The following is a 27,023-nucleotide window of genomic DNA, read 5'->3' as shown; positions in this document are numbered from 1 at the left end:
AATAGGAATCCTAGTTCGAACTACCTAGTTCGAGCCCCGTGTAGCCGCGCTGCACGGGGTTCGAACCAGCGGGGTTTTAAAAATGGCGGCTCCCCGCTTATGCAAATGAAGCCCGGGAAATTCAAATCCCGGGCTTCATTTGCAAGTGCAGTATGCATACATTACCCCGCTAGTTCGAACTAGCGGGGTAGTGTAGACATACCCTAAAATATAAACAATTATTTTTCAATTTACCTCATAAAAGTTACTGTAGTGCAATCTTCTCGTCATACAAGTGCAACTAACAATTGTAACATTTTTTTCTTATATAGCTACACTCAAAAATAAAAGAATGTGAAACTTTAGAACTTACAAGTCCACTCAGTCTTCCTTATTGTTGCCACCCTTCAACCATGATGACAATCATTTTGTTTACATTTATGGTAGATAATGCTCCCTGCTTCTTATTTACAATGTCATCTCAAATTGTGAACAGGCATTCACATGGCACTTTTGTAGCTGGCATTGTATTCTCCTTCATGCTTGAACTACCATTCTAGGGGATATGCTTTGATGCTGAGAATGCTCACTGAACAAACAATGCATTAATTAAATTTGTGACTGAACTCTTTGGGGGAGAATTCTATGTCTCCTGGTAACAAAGCGTATTGGGGGACACGATGACAGTATCAAGTCAGGATAAATTGCTTAGAAATCAGGCTGTTCACAGTGCAAGACTGGGAGTGCTTCACTATAAGATACACCAAACCTGTCACAAAGAGAACTTCTGATCACAACACTGGTTACAAGCAATTCCCTCAGACACTTCACTTCTCTTGTGTCACAACCAGTAACACTCCTTATACAGATAAGAGGTTATGAAAACCAATCTCATCAAATAAAAAGGTTCTTCTGATCCCAAAGGACCAGCCACATTCTCAGGTCAATATGTAACTTAGGCTTTGTCTACACTTAACAGTTTTAAGTGCAGCTGCACAGTGCTTTAAACTGAAATGTGGCCACAGCATGAGTGCTGGGGGAGCATTCTCCCAGAGCTCTATGTGGACCACTTCTGTGAGGGGAGTAGCTAATAGTGCTGAGAGCCTGTTTCACAATGCTATAGCCTGGTTCACACTGGCATGTTACAGTTCTGTAACTTTCTGTGCTGGTGGAAGGGGTGTTTTCTCTCTCCTCTGAGCCACAATGGTATAGTGCTGTAAAGTGCCAGTGTACACTTGGTCTTAAATCTTACCCCAAAAGTATGCTGTTTCCAATCCTTTAGACTAAAGGTTTATTCATAATAAGAAAAAGAGAGCATTGCTAAAGGAATCAAATACACACACAAATTGCAAAATTGGTTCAGACTTTTAGCAGCGATAGAATAAACAGCTAACTGATGCCAAGTCTCTGGAGTGCATCCACATCTTGGCAAGGTCTTTCATTCCTGGGTTTAGAACTTCAGTTTATAGCAAAGATCCTTCAGAGGTCTGAAGCAGGATTGAAGACAAAATGGAGGGGTTCCCAGAGCCTTCTGCCATGTGGAGGTAATCCCATTGTTCTTGCTTTAGAAAAGTATAGCAACAGTATCGTGTTTGGAGTCACCTGTCCAAGCACGACTCGGTTCTTTGAAGGTGGAAGCCATTGCCCACATTCCACATATAAGGCTTGCTGGAAAGTCCATTCTGCGTCATGTTTCATTGTCTATTGAATATTCAGGTTGACTGGCTCATCAAGAAACTGTCTTTCCCAGATATGCTGATTAGCTGTTTTCTGGGTGTTACTTCAGGAGCTAATATTTGAAATACAGACATAAAGCTAATGTTGGTATCTTCAAGTTAAAAGATGATACATACACACACGTGGCACAATCCTAACCAGCATATCATAACTTTTCTAACGACACTTTACTCAGCAGTATTGGTACAAGATTTGTAGCAATTATAGAACAGTGATTGGAACAATGATCTGTAAGATCATATCACAAGCCAATAACATCACACTTCTGCTCCGTGGTTTTATCCCATTCTGCTGTATAGTTCATGCTATAGCAGTATCAGTTGACGATGTAACATATGTTTAATTTAAGAACACTTTTATGGCATATTTGGCAAAATGCAAAAATGGTACCAGAATGAGATTTCTAAAGATAGCTATAGCATTAAACCCCCAAGGTTTAAAGAATCTGAAGTGCCTTTCAAAATCTGACCAGAATAAGATATGAACTGTTACTATCAGCAGTCTACATTTGTAAATTGCAGTACAGTACTTATATGAAGTAAACTGAAAAATACAGTGTTTTATGTTTATCTTTTTACAGTGCAAATATTGGTAATAAAAACAATATGAAGTGAGCATTGTACACTTTGCATTCTGTGTTGTAACTGAAATAAATACATTTGAAAATGTAGACAAACATCCAAAAATATTTAAATAAATGGTATTTTTAACAATGTTATTAAAACTGTGATTAATTGCACCTATTTTTAAAATCTCAATTGTGATTATTTTTTAAATTTTGACAGCCCTACTGTATTTATTTTATGTAATTGTCAAGTGTTCAGATATCATGTTTATAAATGCAGTACAAATAGATTGAAGAAGAGCAGTAAAATTTAAAAATGAGTTAGATCATAACTATTAATACAGTAATTGAAGAAAATAAAGAATATTCAAATACTACTACTAAGGTACTCTTTTAGCTAAAATTTGTTATTTATATTAGTGCTAAATAAAGTAGCTCTTTGATACCCATTGTTTCAAAACTGTGTAGATAAATGAATACATTTTTATAGTTCAGTGATACACACCCACATGTTGTATTGGTCTGAACATCATCTTACATAAAGTGGTAAGAATGAATTCTGATGACATTGTTAGTGGTCTTTAATTAATTTGAGAAGTTAAGAGGCTTTAAAAATTGGGTATACTTAAAATTTAGCTGAGATTTTGAACTAACACCAGAAAATAAAACTGGAGCATATATGTTTGCTTTTTTATTGTGGCCATTTTTTGTGAGCTTGAATTAGTGTTTTATTGAAATGCACAAATTGTTGGTCTAGTGGTGAATATACTGAGAGCTGATTATACTGTTCACTATATGTTGCATTTATTTAAAACACTTTAAATATATTGTTTTACAGAAATAAAGGCCCACAAATTGCTTATGAACGTAGCTTTAGGTGGAAACTTGCTCATTTCCGTTACTTGTGTCAGGTACTGTAGTAGTAATTAAATCTATCTTTGAAAACTTGAATTTGTGTTTGTGCTGGGGTTACACTGACTTAGTTGCCCCCCTTGTGGCTGGGTGTGGTCATACCATGCTCCTTTTTCCTGGCACCCTTTGACTTGCTTCAATTCTGCAGCAATCTGCCCCTCACATAACCTGGCCCTTTGTCCAGGTCATGCATTTATGTCCACCTCTTTTGGGGAATATAAAGAGTCCAGCAGTAGGATGGCTCTGATGGTTAGATGACAGGGGTCTAGGTCTCTCCTGGATAGAAATCTTGCAGTCTTGACACTTTTGTCTTCAGGGGTTTCTCTTGGCTCGATTTCCCATCTCAGAAGTAGGCTTTCTGCCTTCTGTACCCTCCAGGAGTTGGTGGGGGAAATGGAGACCTCTGTTTCTCTGGGTTCAGATCCAGGGCTCAGTGACAGGCAGCTAAATCCTGCACACTTAAGTGCTGTTGCTACCTAGCTGAGTCATTTTGTACCAGTTCCCTCTTTCCTAAAGGATAAAATAAAGACATTAAGTAACTGAAATCAAAGGTAATATGTCAGATCTTCTGACTGTCTTGAGACTGTCCTCTATGGGTTTGGGAAAGTGGCTACAGCCTGGCCTTGGGCAACAGGAACTTCTACTGTGCTCCTTTCCTGGAGTTCTGAGTATAGGCCAGTTTGCTTCTACTGTCTGCATGCCTACTGAGATGGCCCTGTCTCCTTTTTGAGTGCCTTCTCTAACCCAGGCATGCATTTTGGGTGTGGCATTGGTTGGAGCCACTTGGGACCAGTTCATCTGCTTAACCCTGTCTTTACTGATATGGGGTTTCAATTCTGTGTCACAACGTTCATTTATTGTATGCTACCACTTACATGTTGTTTTATGCTTACAGTCAAATGCATTGCCGAGCCATGTAAAGATTAATGTATCCAGACAGACTCTGTTTGAGGATTCCTTCCAACAAGTAAGGTTATGATATCTGTTGTATTAAATATTGTGATTAAAGCAAAACATTGTTAAAATATGCTGCTCTAGTTTCTATGTCTATGCTGCCATTAATAGGGAAAAACTTTATTTTAAGAGTTTGTTGTTCTACCATAACTACTACTTCAAAGAATAAACCCGTGTAACTAAGACTTACAGTTCTTAATAATATTCTATGCAGGTTGGACCTCCCTTGGTCCTGCACCCTTGGAACCTGACCAGTCACAGATGAGGGGTTTTGGTGGACTAGGGGGAGATCATATCTGGCTCCCTTGCTACTGGCTCCCCCAGCCCTAGACCAGCCGCCAGCCTTTTTCTGGCTCCCCCTTGCCATTAGCCTCGCTGTCCTGCTGGTCCCCTCCCCATCTCCTTCCCTACTGTGCCGGGCAGCCCAGTTCCCTGCGCACCGGGCTCCTGTGTAACCCTGTTGTGGTGCGCTGGGCTCCTGGCCCCTCCAGGCAGCCCCAGTATTTTGTGCCTGACTACCCAGTTGCAGTGCACCAGGCAGCCCAGCAATGGGGAGGAACCAGCCCTACACCAGGGCTGGTCCTGGAACACCAATGGTTGTGCCAGATGACGGATGTTGCTGAACCAGGGATTCCCAGATTAGAGGTTCAACCTGTACTTTACATTTGAAAATGCTACTTTCTGTTTTAAAAAAATAGAACATTCCAAGTCTAAAACTGCTCCCCCTCAACCCACTTAAGATGCTACAGAAGACCATGTCTTTGATTACCAACAGGGTTGAAGGTGCAATCAGAATACATATAATAAATAATCTGAATTTGAAATGGTTAGTTTGTTTATTGGGTTATAAGTAAATTAATTTAATGAGCTTCTGTATTGTTTTAAATGTATGTTACAAATTGTTTCATAGATCATGGCTTTAAAACCCTATGACTTAAGGAGACGATTATATGTTATATTCAGAGGTGAAGAAGGATTGGACTATGGTGGTTTAGCAAGGTAAAAGAAGTTCCTTATAAATTCTGATTCAAACATTTGTAGATTTCTTTTTTTTATTAGAGTTGTAAACTGTGCAAAGAACTCACTCACTTGGCATAGTTTATTGTTGTAACATAGGTAAACTTTTCAGCCACTTTAAGTGCTTTTAATTGTCTGTGAAAATCTATCTAAATAAGACTGAGTTATAAGCCTCTAAAATTACAGTTTGCATATATATTCTGTAGAGGTTTGTTAGAGGTTGGCCAGAAAATTCTTCAAACATTCTGTCCATTCTGGTCCTAGAGTGGTCAAGCAGAACTATTTTTTTGATTAGTTTCCCCATGGGCGCTCTACGTTAGATACATATGTCCCTCTGCACCTTTGATGAGAGATTTTTGGTAGCAGTACCTGCACATGTGTCCTACATATCCTCTTGCCATTTATCAAAGCTTTATAGGGCTACGTAAACAAATAGCCCTCAATTCCTTCTCACCTGCTTTTGACAAGAGACAGTCTAGTGTATGCCTGTTTACTGTGTACCTGTTTCTCCTCTCGCGCCCCCCCCCACCCTGCCTTGTTTTTGTGTTTTATCTTTGTAGTTAGTTCTGAGTACTACTACGTTTAGTTATCTTATAGTTGGAACATTTGTTCCCCTTTCCTTTTCTTACCAAAGCCAAAAACAAAAAAACCCCTCTCTGTTGGCTTTTGAGTGCTTGAACAACATTTTCTTCTGTCAGGGTAACAGGTAAAATTCTTTTTGAGAAGCAGTCTCTGTTAGTGGCCTTGTCTACCCCTTGAAATCTCGTATTTTTTAGTGTGCTTTTACTGTATACCATACAGATTTCATGGGGGACCAGAGTTTCTCAAAGACTGTAATAGCATTCAAATAAGAACTAGTTCAGTTTATAGAAGATAGGTTCATTAATAGCAGGATGGGCAAGGCTGGTGTCTCTAGCCTCTGTTTGCCATGAGCTAGGAATGGGCAACAGGGGATGGCTCACTTGATTACCCGATCTGCTAATTCTGGGGCAACTGGCATTGACCACTGTCAAAAAACAGGATATTGGGCTAGATGGACCTTTGATCTGACCCAGTATGGTCATTGTTATGTTCCTATTTGACAACATCAAGATTCCTAGAAAGATTTATGCATATTAGACCTTTGTAGATGTGGCTTTGGAATCTTAACCATACTGGTGCAATAGTTGTCTAAGTCATTAGCTATGTGTTCCCTGCTACTTCTGTCAATAATATGGCCTTCTTGGTGGTCGTCACTTTTCCTTACTAGGGATGTAAATGAGTAGTTGACTACTTGTATTTCCCCTCCACTCCTGCTGCCTCTGTATCTATATCAAAGGCAGCAAGGGGGGGAAAGCAGTAGCTGGTTCTGGGGGAAGATGGCTTAAAATCTGGTTCCCCCAGCACCATCTCCATGGTGCTGCTTGCCCCACCCATGCTGCTGCCTAGAGGTAATAGTGCATTGGGAGAAGCAGGGGGCCTGCTGTGAAGCTCCGCATTTTGAATGTAGTAAGAGCTGCCTAGCTATTACTACATTTAAAATGCAGAGCCACCTGGGAGGTGGGGGGCTAGCTCCTGCACCTGGACTGAGCTGGACTTGCTCAGTCTCTGCTTGCAGCGGGTCCAGCAGCTCCCGTCCGTGGTGGCCAGGGCTGGCCACAAACACAGGCTGCTCCAGCAGCAGTCCCTGTCCATGGGGGTCCCCGCCCCACTGGGACCCCCTGTGGACAGAGGCTGCTGGACCTGGCATGAGCCAGGACTGAACAAGATGGAATGGTGACTGAATTTGTGCAGTAATTGGAGTTCTTTGAGATGTGTATTGCTGCATGTGCTCTGCTACCCACCCTTCTGTTGTTCTTCAGAGCTGCCTCTGTGGGTTTTGCAGTGGAAAAGGAACTGAGAGCAGTTTATCTTTGTAGGCTCATGTAGTCTTTGTGTGGGACTCGTGTGGGCACAACAGGCACTGCTATCAAAACATCTGTAAAGGCCTACGGGCATGTGTGTACCTGAAGTGGAGCATCCACATGGGGACACATTTCAAAGGACTCCATTACTTCACAGTTCCCTGCAATTCCCTGCAAAGAGTGTTTGTCTTGTGCTCCCAGTGCTCCATTTGCTGGTATTCAGTCAGTGTGCAGGAGGAAGAAAAAGCAGTGCTACTTAAATGCACAGAGGTTAAGAGCAGAGAAATTAGGGAGACAGGATGTGAATTCATAGGAGCAGGGAAGAAGGGAACGGAAGAGGGCAAGGTGGTAGGGATAGCAAGATGCTAAGGTTTGGGAAAGACCAACTGGCTAGTGACAGGGGCAAAAGAGTCTGTAACCTTTCATTTCCTTCTAGAACATGGAGTATAACTGAGATTTCTTTGGTCTTAACAGCTGTAAAACTCACAGGCAAAGTATGCATCTCATTTATTTTCAGTGCCAAATCCATGTAGAGGATAACAGCCTACTTCTGCTTCCAGTAACTCTATTAGGTGAAGTGGCAGAGCATCTATGAGGTGACTCTAAAGATGCCAACATTGCTGACCACCTAAATGATGGCCCATATGGTTCTATAAAATTGGATTGCGGTTTGGTGTCAGTTGGTGGTTTTACAAATTTAGGAATTTTCAATGTACTTCATACATGAAAAGATTAAAGCTGTGAAATCAAGCACTGAGATTTAGGAAATGTCAAAATTGATTCTCCTTCTTTGAGTGTATGCATTGTGATATAGTCTTGAATCACATAATATTTTTTCCCACGTGTGTTTGCAGTAAAAAAAGAAGATGCCTCATTATTAAGACCGTTTCATTCCACTCTGGAGAATGGAACTCTCTCCCCGATTCTGCTACAGAATTAGACTGATGTTTTTACAGGCAATAATCAGTATTCTGCTAGTTGTTCTACAAGTGCTTGCTCATGTCTGTTCCAATAATGATTGCTGGATTCTGTTTTCCCCTAGCAGTACCGATTGGGTCAGCCATAGATCAGGGAGGTTAATAATTGTATATTTGTGTAAACATGTAACCACTGATATTTTTAGCTGTTACAAATTTACACATGGGGAGTATGCAGGAGCCAGCTTTTTAGGTGGCTTTCCCTGAACATGGACTCCCATGCTGCTGCCTCTGATAGAAGGAAGGAGGAGAGAAGGCAGCTCCACAGGAGCCTACACATGTGGGGGGGAGTAGGTTTAAAAGCCAGCTCCCCACAGGCACCGGCTCTGGCTCCTGCCTCCCCCTCCCTTGTTGCCTCTGATACAGAGGTGGGGGGAACGTAACCATTAGGGAAGTCAACATATAGTCAACTATACTATTAACCAATAAGCCTGGGCTTATTGAATAATATTGTCAACTACACGCATTTCTCTCTCCTCCCCTCCACTCCCCCTTGCTGCCTCTGTATCAGATGAAGCAGGAGTCAGTGCCTGTGAGAAACTGACTTTAAGCAGGCTCCCAACAAGCACTGGATCTACCTGCTCCTTCCTACCCCCATGCTGCTGCCTCTGATAGAGAAGCAGCAGTGTGGACGGTGAGGGGGCAGGCTGGAGCTGATGCGTGCGGGGAGCCAGCTTTCAAGCAGTCTCCTCACACATGCTGGCTCCATGGACCTGCCTTCTTCCTCTCTTGCTGCCTCCTACAGAAGCAGTGAGGGGGAACAGACAAGGAGCTGGCTTAAAAGCTGGTTCCCCCCAGCACCAGATCCGTGCTGCAGTGGACAGGGGCTGATCCCTGTGGACAGAGGATGATCTGTGGCAGCAGCTCCCGTCTGAGGGAGGTCCGACCTACCCACAGTCAGAGGCTGCTGCCATGGAGCAACTTCTATCCATGGGGAGATTGGGCACCCCATGGACAGGGACTGCTGCCACCCCACTCTGCCCCCTCTATATGGGTACGTGTAGACTACATGCCTCTGGCGACAGAGGCATGTAGATTAGATTACCCGGCATAGGAAAATGAAGCGGCGATTTTAATAATCGCCGCTTCATTTAAATTTACATGGCTGCCGTGCTGAGCCAATCAGCTGTTTGTCGGCTCAGCGCGGTAGTCTGGATGTTCTGCGGTGGACATCAAAGGCATTTGTCGACCTCCCAGGTATGCCTCCCAGGCATGTAGTCTAGACGTACCCTATCAGTGGGAGTAGTGTGGGGTAGCAGGCAGCCGCTCTGCGTTGGGAACTGGTTTTTAAACCAACTCCCCTTGCAGTCTGACTCCACCTGCAACCCTGCACTACTGCCTCTGATACAGGAGTGGGGCCAACAAGCACTGGCTGTTGGTCCCGTCCCAGAGGACTATCAAATTGTTGTGTAACTGCTAAGATGTCATGCAGTCACATGACTATTCAGTTACATGACATCTAACACTCCTGGTAACTACTAGGATTTACTGTTAAACCAAGGTTTATTGGTTAATTATGCAAATGACTAAACGCTAACACCTTCACTGTGGAGCCCTTTGCAGAGGCTCCTTCATGACACTGATGACTTCTGCCTGCTCAGTTACTTCTTACTGCCAGTGGTAGTCATTGGAGCAGCTCAGTCTTTTGTATTTGCAAGTTTTTGTCTAGTGGTTTCTGTGCAGTCAGTTGTAAATAGTTCTTTTGGCTTTAGAAGTTTAGTTGTAGTTAGTAAGTTTACTAGGGAAGGTTCTCCCCCTCCCCCCCAGGACTTTGGCCTGCCTCGGTCTCAGGGGTTTAAGTCATGGGATAGGCATAGAAAACTTATGCCCAAAGGGGATCCACATGCCATTTAAGTATTTGGGAGGACGTCAGTCAAAGAAGTGCTCAGTTTGTAGAGGCTTTAAGCCCAAGAGCAGTACTACCACTTGAAGCTCCCCTTAATGGAGTCAGTCCTTCAACCTCAGATGGTACAGGAAATTGCACTAGCTACATTGGTGCACGGCAAACTGGGCTTATTGTAGGACATCTCAACACGGAGAAATGATTTCTCCAAGGAGCATCAGCATCACTCCTTGGCTTAGAAAGCCAGCTCAGGTGCTGATGGTAGTCTCCAATACCACATAAGATGAAAAAGAAAAGGCAGAGAGAGGTTGTTCTTCCACCAAGAAGCAGTGAGGGGATACCAGAGAGGTGTGTCTCCCACTGGGACTGAGGGCCTGCTCTTCAAGCACTGTTGACTCTGACCTCAGGGTATGTTGAGTCTGATGCTGGTGGACTCCCTGGTTCATGAGTAATTGAAGGAAGATCTTGACTGTCCTCCATGCCAGAAAATTGAGACCATACAGGACCTTATTGTCATGATGATCGCCATCCTTGATCCCACACTCTCAAATATGAGCACCAATCCAGGCTTTGGCACAAGTCCCAGCACTGCAGCACCCATCTTTGCGGTATCAGTCTCCAGTGCTATCAAGGTCCACCCCTCCTTGGTCAGGCTCAGACTACTCCTCCACCTCAGACTAAGTCTTTTGTGTGTCAACACGTGTGGTATTCTTTTCATTCCCAGCACCAGGCTTAGTGCTGTAGAAGAGAGAACTTGTTTTTACTGATGGTATCTTGACCCCATTCAATTATTTTGGTGCTGTGTGTAGTCACAGGGCTCCAGAGCTATGTCAGTGGCTTCTGTGGCCTATGCACTAAAGATGTAAAATCCCATTTGATTGCGTAACCAGTTAAACATGATGTTTAACCGGCTAACTGATTAAAGGGAGGCAAGCGGGGAGCAGCCGGAGCAGCCCCTGCCTGCAGTGTTTCCTGGTCCACTGTGGATGGAGACTGCTCCAGACAGTTGGAGCAGTTTTTTCCTGTTACACCCACTGCGGACAGAAGCTGCTCTGGCTGGGCTGTCGACCATGGCAGTGGGGAGCTGCTCCAGCCTCCTCCAGTTTACTAGAACTGGTAAGTATCACTCAGTAAGGGTGATCTTAACAGGTTAACTTTTCACATCCCTACCATGCTTCCCTTTTGGCTATGTTGGTTTCACAATAAACCCCAAGATACCTGAGGACCCTCCATGGGATAAAGATCCCTGGCCTCCAAACTCAGGTGTAGTATCTGAACCAACACCACCTCCAATACAGGCACCAATTCCAGTCATGGGGTGACTGATGTACCCAAGCCAGCCTCCAGGGAGCTGAAGGGTCAGGCCCTCAGCCTCTTCTTCCTCTTTTTTGCCAAATGAGGCAGTAGTGGGTACTGCTACTACCCGACCTCAGATGGACACGAAGGCAGACCACCTTCTTGGGATAGTGGCCCAGAATCTAAAACCTTCAGGTGGAGGTCACAGAGGACTCAGAAATGATGGTGGCCATACTTGCCCCTCTAAGGTGGCCCTGCCCCTTATAAAAACTAAACAGAACACCACTAACATGCTCTGGCAGATCTTGTCATCTAAATCACCTATGGCTAAAGAGGTGGCAAGAGAAGGTACATTGTTCCTCAGAAAGGGTATGAACACCTCTTTGCCCACCCTCAGCCTGGAACATTAGTGGTAAATGTGGCCAATCATAAAGAGCAGAGGGGCAACCGGGACTTGCACTGTAATCTAGGGACACTGAGAAGCAGGACCTCATCAACCGGAAGCATAGCTTGTGACTAAGGATTTCAGGGCTATCGACTGAGGTCCAGAATACTATAAAGGACTGCTATTTGACAGTGCAGGCTTGTTCGCTGAAAAAATGGACTCCTGACTGCATAGTCCTAGGACTTGCAAATAATCCTTAAATCTTTGGGGATCCTCACACCAGCACCCACAAAAAAGCCTTGTAAGCCGCAGCCTTTTGCCCAATTCTAATCCAGGCCCACAAGTCAGGACTTTACTAGGCAGCGAGGTAGAAATAATAGGAGGCATCTGTTACAGTCCTCCTCAGGCCACTGACCAGGGTCTTCTACGCAAAAGCTGAACTTTTGAAGTTCCTCATGAGGATGAAGCACCAATGCTGGACACGGATCCTTTTACACACTCACACTCACACACTCTGTCTGTCTGTCTCCCCCTCCCTCCTCTTGAATCTGCTGTCCCACTTCTTCCGTGCTTGGTCCCAGATTGCTGGCTTCTGAGCATGGTAGGAGTGGGACATTCTATTCAAAACTATTCTCTCCCATTCGCCGCCTTTGTCCCTCGGACTCTTCTCACAAGAAACTGCATGAAACTACTGGGGCATATTGTGACTTGCATATATGTATTCCAACACACCAGATTATGTCTTCATCCCCTGCAGGCATGGTTGGTGCTTGTGTATAGGCCCAGCCAGGACTCTCTGAATAGAAGAGTTACCTTCCTGCATCACATTCTCAAATCCCTCAGCTGGTGGCTATAGCTAGAAGTGGTCTGTGTGCGAGTACCTTTTGCCACACCACAACCTTCGCTATCTCTGGTCATGGACAACTTGGCACTGGGACGGGAAGCACATCTATGAATGATCCTAGACCAGACTGTCACACATCAATCTCAGAGAGTTGAGGGCAGGTTCATCTGGCATGGCAAACATTCTAGGCCCATCTTGTGGACAAATGTTTGTTGATGCCCAGGGACAACATCACAATGATGTTCTAACTAACAGGGTGGTGCTTGCTCCTCTCACTTTTGCCAGAAAGGCCTCAAGTTGGGGACTTTTGCATCACCTACTCAGTCCACCTAGAACAGTAGTCCCCAACCTTTTTAGGTTGTCGGGCGCCAGGGGGCGTGGCCGTTTGCCCGCTGGGCGCCAGGGGGCGGGGACCGGGGGCGCCCCCCCATCCACGCGCCCGGGGGCGGGGCCCCACCTACCGCGCGCCCGGGGGCAGGGTCCCCCCATAGCTGTGTGCCCGGGGGCAGGGCCCCCTCTAAGGGCCGCGCGCCCGGGGCCGGCGCTCCTGCTCCTCCCCCCCCGCCGAGTGCCACGCGCCCGGGACCGGCGCTCCCCCCGCCGCCTCCCGCCGAGTGCCGCGCGCCCGGCGCTCCCCCCGCAAGCGCCCATGCGCCATGTGCCCGGGGCCAGGCCAGCCCCGAGCACCTGGCGGGCGCATTGAAATGCCCCCGCGGGCGCCATGGCGCCCGCGGGCACCGTGTTGGGGACCACTGACCTAGAAGCATCATATTTGCCAGGAGTGCAAAACAAGTTAGCCAGTTGCTTCAGCCACTCATTCCACAGTCATGAATGGCCCCTCAGGGTGGACATTGCCCTTATGACTTTTCCATAGGTGGAGCTCTCCCTGTATAGACTTGTTTGCGACACGGAGCAATAGGAAGCGCTAACAGTTCTGCTCTTTTCTGAACCACAGTCCAGGCTCCATCTCAAACACTTTTCACCTCCTATAGATGACCCACATTTTCTTCTCATATGCAAAGTCCTGGTCCATTAGGACAGGGCTTTATTGATCCTTGTAATGCCAGCGTGGCCTGCCAGCATTGGTTCACCCCACGGTTGAATCTACCAGTGGACAAACTAGTAGCCTTTCCAATGAGCCTGGACCTCATCATGTTGCACCACGGCTGGCTGTAACCCCCAACCTGGAGTCACTCCACCTCACAGGTTGGACACTCCATGATTGAACTCATTGGAGCTTCAGTATTCAGACTCAGGGAAGTTCTGTTAGGAAGTCGAAAAGCTTTCACTTGTGACATTTATCTGGCAAAGTGGAAACGATTTTTCATCTGGCCTCTGTAGAAAGGCACCTCTCCTGTAGTTGGGGTGAGGCCAGGGGAGGGCTCCTCTCCCCCAGCTGTGTCATGTCTGGGCTTGGGTAGTGTTAGGCAGGGGAAGGGGTACAATCCCCACTGCAGCAGGTCTGGGGCTGTGAGAGAGGCATTTTTCCCTGTTGCAGCTAGTGATGCAAAACTTTGATTAATTGGCTAATCAAATAATTGCCATTTGCAGCAACTATTCAGTTAGTCGATAAGGGCTCCTCTGCCTTTGAAATGTAGCAACAGCCCCACTGTATTTCAAAGGCAAAAGCGCCCGTGGCTTTTCAAAATGGCAGCGTTGCGTGGAACCCAGAGTCAGCAAGCGAGTCCCCAGCTGATCCTGGGCTCCACGTGGTGCTGTTGCTTTGAAACACCGCATGCAGCCTTGGCCATGTTTTTGATAGAAGCAGCAAGGGGGGGGGGGGCAGATGTCGACTAGCATATGATAAGCATTTGTTTATCAGATAGTTGACTATTCATTCGCATCCCTAGTTGCAACCTTGAGAGCCTGCACAGCATTTAATAGCCAGTTATGTGCCTTAAGAAGGAACTTAGGTAGTAACTCCTTTTCCTGTGTGCTCAGTGTGAGAAGTTGCTCAGTGTGAGAAGTTCTGTGTACATGCAATAGCAACTGCGATCAAAGGAAATTTCTCTGGATAAATGAAGTTCTATATTCTCTGAAAATCAGGCTGTAGGCCTCTAAGACTGGACACCCAAATTACACTTTGTTGGCCTTTAATGTCACTTCTGCCGTAGTTTACAATCTCTAAATGGGAGTGATAACACCACCTTATGTCACAGGAGTATTGTGAAGATAAATTCACATATAGTTTGTGATAATCAGATACTGAAATAATGTACACCAAGGAAAAACTCATTAAGTAATTATTAGTTCTGTATTCATCATAGGGTGTGAATGATGTGCAGTAAATAAGGCATGGGGACACATGTTTAATGATGAGGAAAATAAAATATTGAGAACATGCTCATTCCAGTAGTTATTGAGGCAACGGTTCTGTGCAGGAAATATAATACATAGTAATATAATTAAAGTTTGTATCATAATGCAGACTCAGAAGTGAGAGCTAAGACTGCATAGGAACTTGACACTTAATATCTTTTGAGAACTGGACTTTCAAGTATTAATATTTGTATTGCCTTTTATGTTTGTAGTACATACACAGTGGCATGTATTGCATTCTTTCTAATGCAATAGTGGGAATAATTTTTTTTTTTGGTTTACCCATGTTTAGACCATTTTGCTTATCCATTTGTAGGAAGCTGTATAACACACACAGATTTTTTTTATGGATATTCTCTTTTTTTGTTGTTGTTGTTTTTTATTTTGTTTAGAGAGTGGTTTTTCTTGCTTTCCCATGAAGTTCTAAACCCTATGTACTGTCTATTTGAATATGCTGGCAAGAGCAACTACTGTCTGCAGATAAATCCAGCATCAACAATTAATCCAGATCATCTTTCATATTTCTGTTTTATTGGGCGCTTTATTGCTATGGTAAGTTCAATTCTAAAAGTTTTATTTTTTATTGTTTTGGTTAATTTTAAATTTGTTACAGAAACAAAATATATTTATCTGCTTATATTTTCCCCAAGATTACTTCAGTACTTGCTAAATAGAAGACTTAAGTATGTAATGTTGTTGATCCGGAATCATTCATTAACAATAAATATTTCTAACATTCATAAGATTCCTGAGGATGAACATAAGGTTTGTGAGCAGAAGAGAATTCTGTAGTATCAAAATGTTAGTCTAAGTTTGATGCAGATACTTGGTATAGAATGTTAACTTTATTTTTTTTCATGTACATCATTTGGCTGTCTGAATAAATACCTTCTTTTAAATCTGTCCAAAATCTTCCCAGGAAGGCTCTCCAGCTTACGTAAGCTACAGCAAAAGTATACACGTATACTTAAAAACTGTATCATAATACATATGCACCAGGGGGCTGAATTGAGTTTACACAGACAGCCTTAACTTTGACATTTCCTAAATTTTGAGGGCTTAACTTTGCAGGCTTAATGTTCTTTCTACATAGGATTTTTAGTGGATTTCAGGGAGGTTCAGTTGTGTCATTTTGTAGGTTTTCAAAATACAGATTCCCTCTGGTATCATACTGATGCCTCAATGATTTATCAGCGCCTGCTGATACCAACATGAGTCAGCAGCAGATATGAAGTCATTAGGGTTACCATAAAGACCTCTGCTACTTGAGTTAAGAATGTAATTGATAGCAATATTATATTGTTGTCATCTGTGTGGAACAGCACTAGAGAAATTCACGTGCCAGTTCAGTTTACAGGTATTTGCTGACAGCAGAGGAATGGGGAGGCTCAAACTTGGCTTCTATCCTAAGCTGTGGCAGGGCTTGTCATATTAGTTAGAGACCTCTGTGTATCCTGTGCTGGAACCCTTCTGTCCCATCTTCTTCATGTTGCTGTCTCAGTCCTGTCTTTTCCCTATGGTTGTCTCCTGGTCTTAGTGGAAAATGTGAGGCAATCTTAAAAGACCTACCAGTCCCACTGGTATAGATACTTATTCAAATCCAAGATGGTAGTCTACTTGATAATTAGGTTTTCTTTTCTGAAATTAAATATTCCTGGATTGGTAGATGTAATGCACAAGTAATTTGTTAGATGTGATTTGAATGAGGTAATTGTAAAGTATACCATTTTTTAAGGTCACTTCAAACATACAAGTCAGTGTGAAAAATGCTGACATTTGTGAGAAGAGATTATTAGGGAAAACAAGGTGAGGATCATTGGCCTACTGTAGGAAAGAAAAATAGAAGTAAACTAGGTCAAAGTTAAGAGCTGATGGATATTTAAACACAAGCAATCTTTAATCAAAATCTGTATGAAGTTGAGTAGTGAAATGTTCATCAAAACTTAACTTCTCTGGCATATAATAATAGGATGAATACAGGCATATAATAATAGGATGAATACAGGCAAAGTCCCCGACTTACGTGGATCCGACTTACGCGGATCCGCACTTACGAACGGGGCTTTTCTCGCCCTGGAGCTCACGGGCGGCGGGTCGCCACCTGTGTCCTCCGGGGCAAGAAAAGCTTCTCCCAGTCTCCCTGGTCTGCTGGGGGGGTCCAGCAAAGCCGCTGGACCCCCCCCCCCAGCAGACCAGGGACACCCGAGCAAAGCCACCGCTTAGCGGCAGCTTTGCTCCCAGACAAACGAGCAAAGCCGCCCAGGCAGCGGCTTTGCTCGGGTGTCCCTGGTCTGCTGGGGGGGTCCAGCGGCTTTGCTGGACACCCCCAGCAGACCAGGGGGACAGGAGCAAAGCCGCGGAGCACGCCCGGGCTGTCCCTCTGCGGGCGTGCTCCGCGGCTTTGCTCTCTGTCTCCCTGTTCTGCAGGGAGACGGGGAGCAAAGCCTTGGAGCACGCCCACAGCGGGACAGCCCAGGCACGCTTGGGATGTCCCGCTACGGGCGTGCTCTGCGGCTTTGCTCCCCGTCTCCATGGTCTGACCAGCAGACCAGGGAGATGGGGAGCAAAGCCTCGGAGCACGCCAGCAGTGGGACAGCCACGGCGCGCCTGGACTGTCCTGCTGCCTGCGTGCTCTGCAGCTTTGCTCCGCGTCTCCCAGGTCAGCAGACCAGGGAGACGGAGCAAAGCTGTGGAGGACTTGGGCGGTCCCGCCACCCCCGTCTCCCTGGTCTGCTGGGGGGGGGGATACAGCTAGTACCCCCCCCACCCCCGCAGACTAGGCTTTTCTCCAGACGCCTGTGACAAAGCAGCTGGGGTCTGCCGGGTTGGTCCCGCAGCGCCGCTCCGGACCAACCCAGCAGCACCCCACATGCTCTGCCCCAGGCGTCCTGATTCAGCCGCTGCTGGTCAGTTTCAGCAGCAGCTGAATCAGGACGCCTGGGGCAGAGCAGCTGGGGTGCTGTTGGGTTGGTCCAGTAGCGCCGAGGAGCTGCGCTACTGGAGCAACCCAGCAGCACCCCAGCTGCTCTGCCCCAGGCGTCCCCAAGTCAGCCGCTGCTGAAACTGACCAGCGCTGACTACAGGAAGCCCGAGGCAGAGTTGCTCTGCCCCAGGCTTCCTGGAATCAGCCGCTGATCAGTTTCAGCAGCAGCTGACTTGGGGACGCCTGGGTTTCTTAAGTTGAATCTGTATGTAAGTCAGAACTGGCATCCAGATTCAGCCGCGGTTGAAACTGATCAGTTTCAGCAGCGGCTGACGCCAGTTCTGACTTACATACAGATTCAACTTAAGAACAAACCTACAGTCTCTCTCTTGTACGTAACCCGGGGACAGCCTGTAGTTTTAAAAGTCTGTAAGTTGAAATGTAGCTTTTTAGCCCTCTGGCAGGTCTAGAGAGCTTCTTAACTTTTGATCATAAACTTTTTTATCAGCAGTCATCAATAATGAAATGCCAGCTGTTTTTTTAAAGCATTCTTTCTGTGCCAAGTAAATATAATCATCAGAGTTTACAATCCTAATGTATAATCAAGATCTGAGTAATGAACAAAAATGAGATTGGGAACTTGATATTTTGATATAAAAAGACTATGTATCTAAAGATAGGAAAGCATTTGCTAAGAATAAAAAGTATGTCACTTTGTGTATGTTTAATCTAAAAAGAGGGAAATTAATCGTGTTAGTAAAATTGAATGGGTCAGAATCAAGGGCCATTGAGGGTTTCACAGAAGAGAAATTGTGTTTTTGTTTTTAAGTGGTTAGCACTTTTTGAATGTTATTGCTGTGTAAAGAACAAGTAGAATTAATAACCAGAGCAGAATCAATCTCTCTGTCTCTGTCTCAAAAAATAGGTATGGCTATAAAAGATTTACATCAAAGGGTCAAATTTCTAAAGTCTGTTTAATTGACTAATGTGGACTCTCTTCCAGGAGCATTTCAGTATTTAAAAACTCAATCTTTTGATATTAATAATTTTATTTTTTTTCTAGATAGAACAGTAGCACCCTAAGAAAATCAAGTGACAGTTGGTATATATTGGGAGGAGGGGCAAGATACAGCCCATAGACCAAATCTGGCCAGTCAAGCCTTTGAATCTGGCCCAGTCCATCCTGCTGGGATCCCCAGGCCACTCAAAGCATCTAGCTGCTCCATGTGCCTCTCTGCACCTGGAGGCAGGGCAGGGTAGAGGACAGGAGAGAGACTTTGTGTATTGCCTCTACTCCCAGCACTGACCAATGGGAGGTGAGAGACTGTGGCAGGCACCAAGAGGCAAATGGAGCAGCCAGATGCTTTGAGCAACCTGGGGCTGCGGCAGGCAGGGAGTCTGCCTGATGGTCCTGCTGGACTGCTGGCTGGGAGCTTCCTAAGTAAGTGCCTCCCAGCCAGTGCCTGCCTCTGCAGCTCCTCCCACTCCTGCACCCCAACTCCATGCCTCAGGTCACGATCAAACCCTCTGCACTCCCCCTCTCTCACCCCAGATTACAACTCCTCCTCGGACCTTGCATCCCCTCCTACATCCATCACCCAGGCCAGAATCCTATCCTTTACCTCAGTTCCCCACCCCGAGCTCTCTTCTGCACCCAACCTTGATCCCAGACCATACATCTCTCCACTTACCAAAATCTTGGAGTGGCTCCCCATCAACAATTATTGCCCGCTTCTGGTTTACACACATGCCAATATAGTTTATAAATAAATGTTAGATGTTTTCTGTCAGGCTTACTGTTACATTAGAAAATAATATACCTAAGAATTTCCAGCTTACATAATTATAAAGCGTGCCAAACAAAATATCTATCCGTTAAATTGGTTTATTTATACCTACTATTTTATGTGGGATTTTTGGAGGGGAAACTCCTAAGTGCTATTCCTAGTGGTGGTTTTTTCATCCCATATTTAGGGAATTTATTTTCCCAAAGGTTACTAAAGCCATGCAAAAATGAGTTGAATTATCATTGATTTTTTTCTTCCCTCTACAGGCATTGTTTCATGGCAAATTTATTGACACTGGTTTTTCTCTGCCGTTCTACAAGCGCATGCTAAGTAAGAAACTCACTATTAAAGATTTGGAGTCAATTGATACTGAATTTTATAATTCCCTAATTTGGATAAGGTTTGTAGAGTTTTTTCAGGTGTTAATAGTTTAAAAATATTTAAATGTTTATATTTGTTTGATTTTTCTTTTGCTTGTTTCTTACCACAGGGACAATAATATTGAAGAGTGTAATTTAGAAATGTACTTTTGTGTTGACATGGAGCTTTTGGGAAAAGTTACTTCTCATGAACTGAAATCAGGAGGCTCAAATATCATGGTAACTGAGGAAAACAAAGAAGAATACATTGGGTAGGCAGTTACAGAAATTTAAAATAGTGCTATTTTTAAATTTTCTTCTGTTGTTTTAGTCAGTCTTTATTTGGCAAATGTATGAATATTTTCCCCTACATACTTAATTATGCAGAAAGCCAACCTAATGTTTGCTTTCTCCCCCTTCTTCTTTATCAAGTCTGGGAGAGCTTTACTGAATGTAGATTTCACACATGATAACTTTGTATATTTTACCAAATAGGATTATTTCTGTTTTTGTTTTTAATTTCCTAGTGACTCATGACTTAGGTAGTGTATAGAGGGGTCTGGGCGTATAATGTGAACTATATACAAATTACATGACACTTTGAGGTTTCAAATTCAAATGGGGACAGACACATTTTGACTGAGTTCACAGCTGTTCTGACAGTAAAGGGATATAAAGACTTGGGCACACCTGGATTCAGTTCCTGATTTAATAGTGGTTATAGATGAAGCTACATTTTAGTCATGGGTTTTTTTTTTTAGTAAAAGTCATGGACAAGTGATGGGTAGTAATCTCCTTGGCTTATCCATGATTTATATTATAAGTACTCCAACTGAATCTTGGAGGGGCTTCCTCTTGGGTGGAGATGGGTGCCTCTGACCTGCTGCTGGGAGGGGCAGCAATACTTGCTGTCAGGAGTTGCTAGAACAGCAGCAGCTTCTCTGGCTGCCCCAGGGTCTTCTTAGTTGGTCCCTGGAGCCAGCCACACCATTTGCTATATAGAAGGTTTTGGGTAATTGTTCCTAGGATTACCTGAGCAGTAGACAATGTGGCTGGGCCCAGGGACTGCCTGAGCAGTGGCTGGTACAGCTGGCCCCTGTGGCCACCCCAGTAGTTAGCTAGAGCAACTCTGCACCTGTGGCCGGTGTGATAGTCCCTGAGATCACCTGGCCACTGTAGAAGTCATGGAGGTACCAGAATGTCACAGAATCTGTGACTTCTGATATCTGTGTGACAAATGGGGGGGAGTAGTTGTAGGCCCTTCTGCCTTTAACCCTTTCCTGTCAGTGTACCTCTGTTCTTTCCTGCCCCCTGCAAGCTCCTGCCCTTTTCCCTCTCTGATCCTATCCAAGCCCTCTCCCTCTGCTTCTGTTATACCACCACTGTCTTAACTAATGTTTCTCTGCTCTTATTTACCTATTTGCTCCTCCCCATAACTCGTATCCTCCTTCTGCTCCTGTGCCACTCATTTCCTGCAGCTCCTTCTTTCCTTGGCCATCCATCTATACCTACCCTTACTCCCCAGTTTGTGCGTTCCAGTGTAGCACTTGCCTCATTCTTTCTCTCATTACCTGGATGTCAGCACAGCGAACACTATAAGTACAGGAGATTGACACCTGCTCAGTTCCTGTTCTCAGCTCAGCAGCCGCCCTCAGCAGCTGGGAGGAGCAGTTGCAAAGAAAACCCTTCTTAATTCTGCACTCCTGGGCTGGAGCACTCAGAGTTGCTGTGTGGGGAAGTCTCTGAGTTTGTGTGAGTTTAGAGTCTCTTAACTTGGCTTAATTTAGAAAATTTTCATTGGGATAGTGAAAGCCAACTCTGACATCATAGCAATTCTTCTCCAAATGCCCCTGCTGGATATAAAGTCACTGCTCTAAAGCTTGAAGTTTCTCTATGAAATGGCTGCATGTTTTTAATTAACATTGGTCAAATGATGTATTTTCCCTAATCTTTGCATTTGCAAAAGGCTAAACTATTTCAGTTGAAAGTGCATTTCCCTCCTCTACTTTACCCCCTCTCTCTGTGTGTCAGCTGAATTCCCCAACTGGCACTTTGAGTGTAGGTAATGTGGGTTGGCTAGCAAATTAAAACCTCTGTAAGATCCTGTCTCTGCAATTCCGAGAGACAAACAAAAAACCTACCCAACACTTTTCCGGTTTCAGTTTTCCTGAAATCCGGCAATCGCTGCCACCACCAAGCGTTAAATAAAAATAAAAACAAAGGCAACAAAAATCCTTTTCCAGAGAAGAAACTACTTGGAATCCCCTCCCTGATGCAACCCCCCTCCTCAACTTCCTGTCCCCAAGGACAATCAAGAAACACTCCCACAAAGAACAATGAGACTCTGCTTTCTCTCAGGTAACATGGTTTCAACTAGGCATGTAAGTTAAGGACACAAAGATCAACCAATATCAGTTAACAAAAACAAAAGAAAACACTTTTATTATTAAAACAAGACTATTGTTGGAAGCATAGTAAATGACAGTGTTAAAAAGCCAAGAATGGGAATAAACTCAGGGATTTTCCCTGGTCTATAATTCAAGAGAAAGAGAGAGAGAAAGAGAGAGAGAGAGAGAGAACGAATAATTAACCAGCTCAGACATAATCCCCAACCCCAAACAAGGAAAACAATATATCCAAAAGGACTACCTAAAATTTTCCCTGCTCTCACATTTTGATGAAGCCAGGAGATCTACTTTTGGGAGAGTTCATCTCTCCCCTCCATGGGTGGAGAAGATTCCCCTCTGTCTCAAAAAAAAGAGATTGCTCTCTTCAGTTTGAAATTCTTTAGCTGCATTTCATTGATTCAATGCCCAAAGCCCCCCGGCCTCAGGTGCAGAGTTTTAAGGTTAGCTTAACTCTTTCCTTGCTTTCCAGGTAAGTTAGACTCTCCTTTACAGCTCCCATTCGTGACATTCAAAAAAACCCAAAAAACCAAAAACTCCCAAATACCCCAAAACTCATAGTATGAGGCAGACTTTTCCCATTGGCATACCAGTTTATAGTAATTTTAAGGTAACTCAGACACTGTTCCTAAACACCTTGTGTCTCTTTTTATTAAGAATTTTCATCTTGAAGGGTGGTAGCACAGCCCTGAAACTCTGATAGTTCAAATTGTAGACTAGCAGATCAAGATACCGCTCTGAATTTAGTGTTGTATAACATTGTGGACCTGATTCTGCTCTGGATTAAATCAGTAATAACTCCCTTGTCTACAGAGATATACCAGCATAAGAGGGAGCAGAATCGGAATCCAATATGTGTGAAAGGGGAAACTTTCTCAGCATATTTCTTATTTTCTCTACAAATTTCTTTTTTCCAGCCTAATGGCAGAATGGCGTTTTTCTAGGGGAGTAAGAGATCAAACTAAAGCTTTCCTTGATGGTTTTAACGAGGTTGTTCCTCTTCAGTGGCTACAGTATTTTGATGAAAAGGAGTTGGAGGTGAGGATTTATTTTGTAATGGTATATGTGTTGATGAATGAAAAGGTTCACATAATCTGATTTATGTAATGTACTGTTAACATTTAAATATATATTTTCTATGAAACTAAGTCAGGACTTTCAGCTACTGCCCCGAGATAATGGCCTGATGTCATAGCAAATTGCTGAAACTCAGTGGTTGCTAGAATCCAGGAGCAGTGACATAAGAGTTTACAGGCAGTCCCCAGGTTACGTACAAGATAGGGACTCTAGGTTTGTTCTTAAGTTGAATTTGTATGTAAGTCGGAACTGGTACAATATTGTAGGGGAAACTCTAGCCAAACATTTCTCCAGAGCTCAGTTTTATTCTCCCACACCTCACTTCCCTCAGTCTTTTATTCTCAAGCTGAGGTGTCTGCTGAGAAAAGCTGCTCTGCGTCTCCCTGGTCTGCTGGGAGGGGGTGGGGGCGCTAGCTTCGCATCTCCCTGGTCTGCTGGGGGGAAGCAGCTAGTGCGGGGTTGCCTCGCCCCGTTTGTAAGTAGGGATCCAATGTAAGTCGGATCCATGTAACCCGGGGACTGCCTGTATAATGAAAAACTCTGCTCCCTACTGCTGAGTCCTATATATAGCTATTTCCTCCCCCCATGTTTGCATGCACTAAGCTCTTTTGCAATGAAGCAATATTTGAAGACGAGCAGACACAGGTTTATTGGATCCTGCTAGTCACAGAATTCAGCTATGGATTCCCCAAACTAAAGTGGAATTTTCTTGGAGCATACTGTGATGTCAGAATAAAAGTTTAAACACCACTTTTAATTCCATTTGACCAGCAGTCCTCCACTGCTGCCTCCTCATCCCCTCATTCCTTTACAGAACCCGCTTCAGTCTAGCACTTCCATCACCTCTAGTACACATCATCTCCCATGTTGTACAGAGCACCCACTCACCATTGGAAACTACTGCTAACTCTGCAGACAAAAGAATTGAAGTGTTGTATAAGACTGTGAGAATGGAGTAACAAGAACCTGCCTTGAGAATTCTTCAGGAGAGGCACTGTTTCTTCATTGTGTATCTGTACAGAACCTAGCATAGCGAGCCCTTGATTCTTGAATAGTGTTCCCAAAAACTTCTGCAGTACAAGGAATAATTGGACATGACAATAGTAGTCAGTAAGCTAATGGTTTAGAGACGGGGAAGGGAGAATTTTACTGAGCAGTACCCCAAAGAGGTGCCGCTTGCACCTTGGGTTCATAACCCCACCATTGGCTGTGTGAGCGAGTGCCACCTCAACCCTTGTTAGTTCATCCTTATCACCTATGGCTAGAGTCAGAGATTTGTGTGGTTCTTCACAATCTCTGCTATCACAGTGTTTTGGTGTGTGTTTTTTCTGTATATAATTAGTATCAGTGTTAGATAGATATACATAAGTATTTATCCTCACCAGGGTTAAGTGTTGTCCATTGTGTGAGGGAACAATCCTCCACAGAGCTCTCCCATGTAGTGCTTGCTGTGCTTGGGTGTGGTCTGTCAAAGAGCAGTGCTTGATTTGTAGATTGTTGACACAGCGGGCTCAGGTGTCTAGGGAACTTTGCCTAAAGCAGCTCCTACTTGAACAGGCCATGCAGCCTGCTTCATTGCCAAGACTGGAGGCCATGCAGGGGTTCTGAGAGTGCTCTCGACCTGGTGTCTCTCCTAAGAGACAGAGGAGCCATACTCTGTTAAGTGCATGAAAGAAAAGATCATATAAGACTAGCCGAGACCACTCCAGGTGTCATGAGGACTTTCCTCACCTCCAAAGAGAGCCTGGATTTAGCACAGTGCCAGTAGTGCTGGCATATGGGATAGTACAGGGGCCTCTCTCCAGCCACTCCCCAGTATTGTTCAAGATTGTCAGAGACCCTGTATCATCAGCTCCAGTTCTGGCCTTGGGATGTCTATTAAGTCTGGCACCACCACTGGTGATTCCAGCACTGTTTCCATGCTGTCATAATCCTAGGCAACAACAGCCTTCCTGTGCTTTTCTATCCCGACATCTGTTGGCCCTGGGCTTTGCAAGGGCTGCATTGTTTATAATCCTATTGGCTGGATGGGCTCCTGAACCCTTGGGTCTATCTGCACAATACCCCGTGTTCTCCTTCTGCAGTTTGTAGAAGTGAGGTGGATGTTAGCTTTGGTATAAGGGACTTCCGTGGCAATGGAAACATGAGAACAGCCATACTTGGTCAAACCAAAGGTCCTCCTAGCCTAGTGGTCAATGCCAGGTGTCCCAGAGGATCTGAATAGAACAGGTAATCATCAAGTGATCCCTCCCCGTCACCTATTCCCAGCTTCTGACAGAGTTTAGGGGCACCATAAAGTACTTGGTACCATTGCATTCAGCTCCACCTATGTTACTGGGGAACACTTACTGATCTCCCTTATGGCACTGTCAGCTACATCACTACCTAGAACTGAGAACAATGGGGTAATACTGATGGATGGTACTACTGTTTTTGCCATTGGCGCCAGTTCCTTCTTCATTTTGTACAATAGGTAAATCAGACCAGTTACTTCTCCCCTCAGAAATAGCTCCACCTTTATCCTTGAAAACCCAAGGCTCCTCGGTACCAAAATTGGGATCTTCCTCCTTCCACTGTCCATCACTTGGCCCATATTGGGGGCTATTTATGGAGCATCCTGGATATCAAAGTTGGCACTCATTTTGCAGTAATGTCAGAGGCCCCTGGCCTGGCATCTGCTGGTTGCCAATGTTATTCTTATGTCCAGTTCACTGTACAGGCTCCTGCTTCCCTATTATAGAGGCAGCAAGCAGGGGGAATGCGAGTAGTTGACTTGAATACCCAATAAGCCTACTTTTTTACATCCCCAGTCTAAGTTTGCCGACCAGCTATCTGACACTAGCAAAGAGGAATTTTAGGCATCCATCACAGAGGGCTGCTTTGTGGCCAAGCAGTCTACAGTTTGCATCACTGCAGTCTACACAAGACATCATAGATACTTCAGCCAGAGATATGATGTTTATGGTGACCATGAAGGTGTGCTAGCTTCAGAATTTGGGCATTGCCCCTGATATGAACCAGGCTACAAAGCTTCTGACAGAGTCAGGGGCCCTTTGAAGACTGGGTTCTATTTTCTGACAGTGTGGCCATGACTCTTCATTCCTTCAAAGATTCTAGGCTGCCTTACGTCCCTTGTCAGTGTACATACTGGCAGTACAAAAGCATCACACAGTGGACAACAGTATCAGCAGTGGTACTATCTGCAATGCCCTTTTGGGCAGCCTGGTCTCCTCCCTCACCACCCCACTCCACCCCCATCAGTAGGATCCCAGAAAGGTGCATTGGTCCTAGAGTAGGAGATATTTGTGTCCAGGGTTCAGCCAGTTAATATGCCTTCCTACAACATCTCCTAAGTGCTCATTTTGACTCCTTTGTCTAGAGAGTACTAGTCCAGTCATCAGTTCCTTTACCCTACTTCTGTTCAAGGACCAGCTGGCTTGCTTTTATGGACATCAGTCACAAACTACAGCTGGATCTTAAGCATCATCAGATCAGGCTATGCTGTCCATTTCCTCTTTACTCCTTGTTTCCACCCTCTCTCCCCATCCTTATTCAGGGACCCCTCTTATGAGATACTGCTTGAGTACGTCCACTCTCCACTGGCTTCAGTGGAGAAAATTCTCAGGGCTTCTATTCCAAGTACTTTTTAGTTCCCAAATCCAAAGGAGGAGTAAGACCCATTCTTGACCTTCAGACCTCAACAAATATGTCAGCTACGTGAATTTTGCAATGATCATCCTATTGATTATCCTCTCCACATT

At 44.6% G+C, this 27,023-nt stretch overlaps 1 protein-coding gene across 3 annotated transcripts in view; it reads left to right on the top strand.

The window, feature by feature from the left end:
* WWP1 (WW domain containing E3 ubiquitin protein ligase 1) overlaps positions 1-27,023 on the top strand; it is a 160,484-nt gene that overhangs the window by 114,048 nt on the left and 19,413 nt on the right. For all 3 annotated transcript variants that reach the window (XM_006112979.5, XM_014581648.4, XM_075920431.2), the window contains exons 14-20: positions 3,120-3,192; positions 4,089-4,160; positions 5,058-5,146; positions 15,104-15,263; positions 19,688-19,821; positions 19,912-20,052; positions 23,103-23,223. In XM_006112979.5, coding sequence (XP_006113041.1) covers positions 3,120-3,192; positions 4,089-4,160; positions 5,058-5,146; positions 15,104-15,263; positions 19,688-19,821; positions 19,912-20,052; positions 23,103-23,223 — 790 coding nt within the window. The remainder of the gene's footprint in view (positions 1-3,119; positions 3,193-4,088; positions 4,161-5,057; positions 5,147-15,103; positions 15,264-19,687; positions 19,822-19,911; positions 20,053-23,102; positions 23,224-27,023) is intronic.

Source organism: Pelodiscus sinensis, chromosome 2 (genome assembly GCF_052426305.1).
Source record: "Pelodiscus sinensis isolate ZL-2025 chromosome 2, ASM5242630v1, whole genome shotgun sequence".
In the NCBI taxonomy this organism is placed as follows: domain Eukaryota; kingdom Metazoa; phylum Chordata; order Testudines; family Trionychidae; genus Pelodiscus; species Pelodiscus sinensis.
The sequence above is the reverse complement of the archived record's forward strand: the minus strand, read 5'-3'. Positions and strand labels throughout refer to the sequence as shown.